We start from the raw sequence: 1,670 nt of genomic DNA on the forward strand, positions 1-1,670 counted from the left end.
CACCGCCTCCGGCCTCCCACCTGCTGCTGCTGAGGCTGCTCCTGCAGCAGGGGCCATCTTGTTGGTCTGCCTCCTCTTCCTCCTCCTCGTCCTCCGCCGCCCAGTCGCTCGTTGTCCTCGTCCCCTTCCTCTTCCTCAGGCTCCGGCCCGCCCCGGAGACTGGGGCGGAGACGAGGGCGAGGATCCTCCCTCAGAAGGCGGGGCGGGCGGAGGGGCGGGGCGGGCGCGGGAGCAAAGCTCTGAGTCACCGGCCACCAACGCCCGGGAGGGAGGCCGGCGACGCTCTCCGCCGCGACCCAAAGTCTCACACTCCCTGAGCAGAGGAACCGGTCCCTCCGTCCGGCCTGCCCTCCCGCACCGGAGCCTTTGGGCTCAGCGGGCCAGTGGCCAGATGGCGAGAGTAAATTGGAGGAATTTCTGTCGTTTCCATCGAACCCCGCAATACGTCTACTCTTTTGGCTTTCTCAGCCGTTGTCCCCCAACTCTGGTTTCTTTTTCACGTCTTGTCCCCCACCCTATTTGTCTTCTTCCATATTATCCAGGTTCTGGATCTCATCAGCTTTGTCCTCGTCACCCCTCTTGGAGTTCAGCCTCCTAAGGCTGTGAAACAGCCCAAAGGCCCGGACACGCTACTCCAAAACGTCTCTCCTGGGCTGTGTGAACAATAAGAGCTATTTGGGGACAACAGGAAAAGATGTGGCTCGTCGAAGAGCTCCTGAAATTTAACCTTGCTACTCTTTAAAAGTTTCTTGTTCCTTGTGGAAAAGGTGCCGTTTTGGTTTTGGGGAATGAGAGGTCCCTTCAGACAATTCATTTTAGCCAAACCCTCTTTAGCTTTTGAGAGGGGGAAGAGATGGGATTATTGTAACACCATACAGTACTGATTTCAAAATAAATCATCTAGAAGAGAAGAGAGAGAGAGAGTCTCCAAATAAACAACCATTTAATACTCTCTACTCGGCAGCATCACCTTTTTTGCTTCAGGACTTGACCAAGAGAGCAGAGATTATGTTTTTCTGTCCTTTCTTCACTGTTTACATCACAGTACCCCAAGAGAAGCACTTCTGCCTTTAACTTGATACATTGGAATCGCTATCACAGATAGTATTTTTGTATTATTTTAAAGAAATATCACACACCTTCCTAAACTCTTGGCAGAGAAGAATTCTTTTTAGTTGTTAACACCCTCCTGCTCCTGAAATCTCAGCTTCTGTTTAGAAGACCTATTGATGTCTTTCTATTGATTGGAATTTGCTGCCTTTGAACTGGGTTTAATCTGTAATCGTCTTTTCAGCCTACTAAATAGTAACCCTAGTCCTACAGAGAGTGAATTTCTAGCTACCACAGGGGGATTTAGGTTAGCATGTGCCAATCTAAAGGGATCTCTTAAAGCCTTTCCCTCCTCAAACCAGGCCTCTGTACCCTGCTAGGAAAAACAGATTAATCTGCTCCTCCTGCTTTTCCTCCTCCTCCCTTCTTCTCACTCCTAGGGAACCTTCCACAACAGAAGGTTTTAGCGACTGTTGCTAGGCAAACATGCCAACTTCCTTGTTTAGGTGAAGCAAGTAACTCAACTTCCATTACAAGCAACCTAGATAATGTAATTTCTTCCCCCCCACCCCACCCCCCAGACGGAGTCTTACTTTGTAGCCCAGGCTGGAGTGCAGTGG

At 50.3% G+C, this 1,670-nt stretch overlaps 1 protein-coding gene across 1 annotated transcript in view; it reads left to right on the forward strand.

The window, feature by feature from the left end:
• LOC105540741 overlaps positions 1-1,670 on the forward strand; it is a 15,869-nt gene that overhangs the window by 3,830 nt on the left and 10,369 nt on the right. Inside the window, exons 2-3 of the mRNA XM_011981464.1 lie at positions 140-400; positions 543-657. Coding sequence (XP_011836854.1) covers positions 140-400; positions 543-657 — 376 coding nt within the window. The remainder of the gene's footprint in view (positions 1-139; positions 401-542; positions 658-1,670) is intronic.

The sequence above is a fragment of the Mandrillus leucophaeus genome, unplaced genomic scaffold (assembly GCF_000951045.1).
Source record: "Mandrillus leucophaeus isolate KB7577 unplaced genomic scaffold, Mleu.le_1.0 Scaffold226, whole genome shotgun sequence".
In the NCBI taxonomy this organism is placed as follows: domain Eukaryota; kingdom Metazoa; phylum Chordata; class Mammalia; order Primates; family Cercopithecidae; genus Mandrillus; species Mandrillus leucophaeus.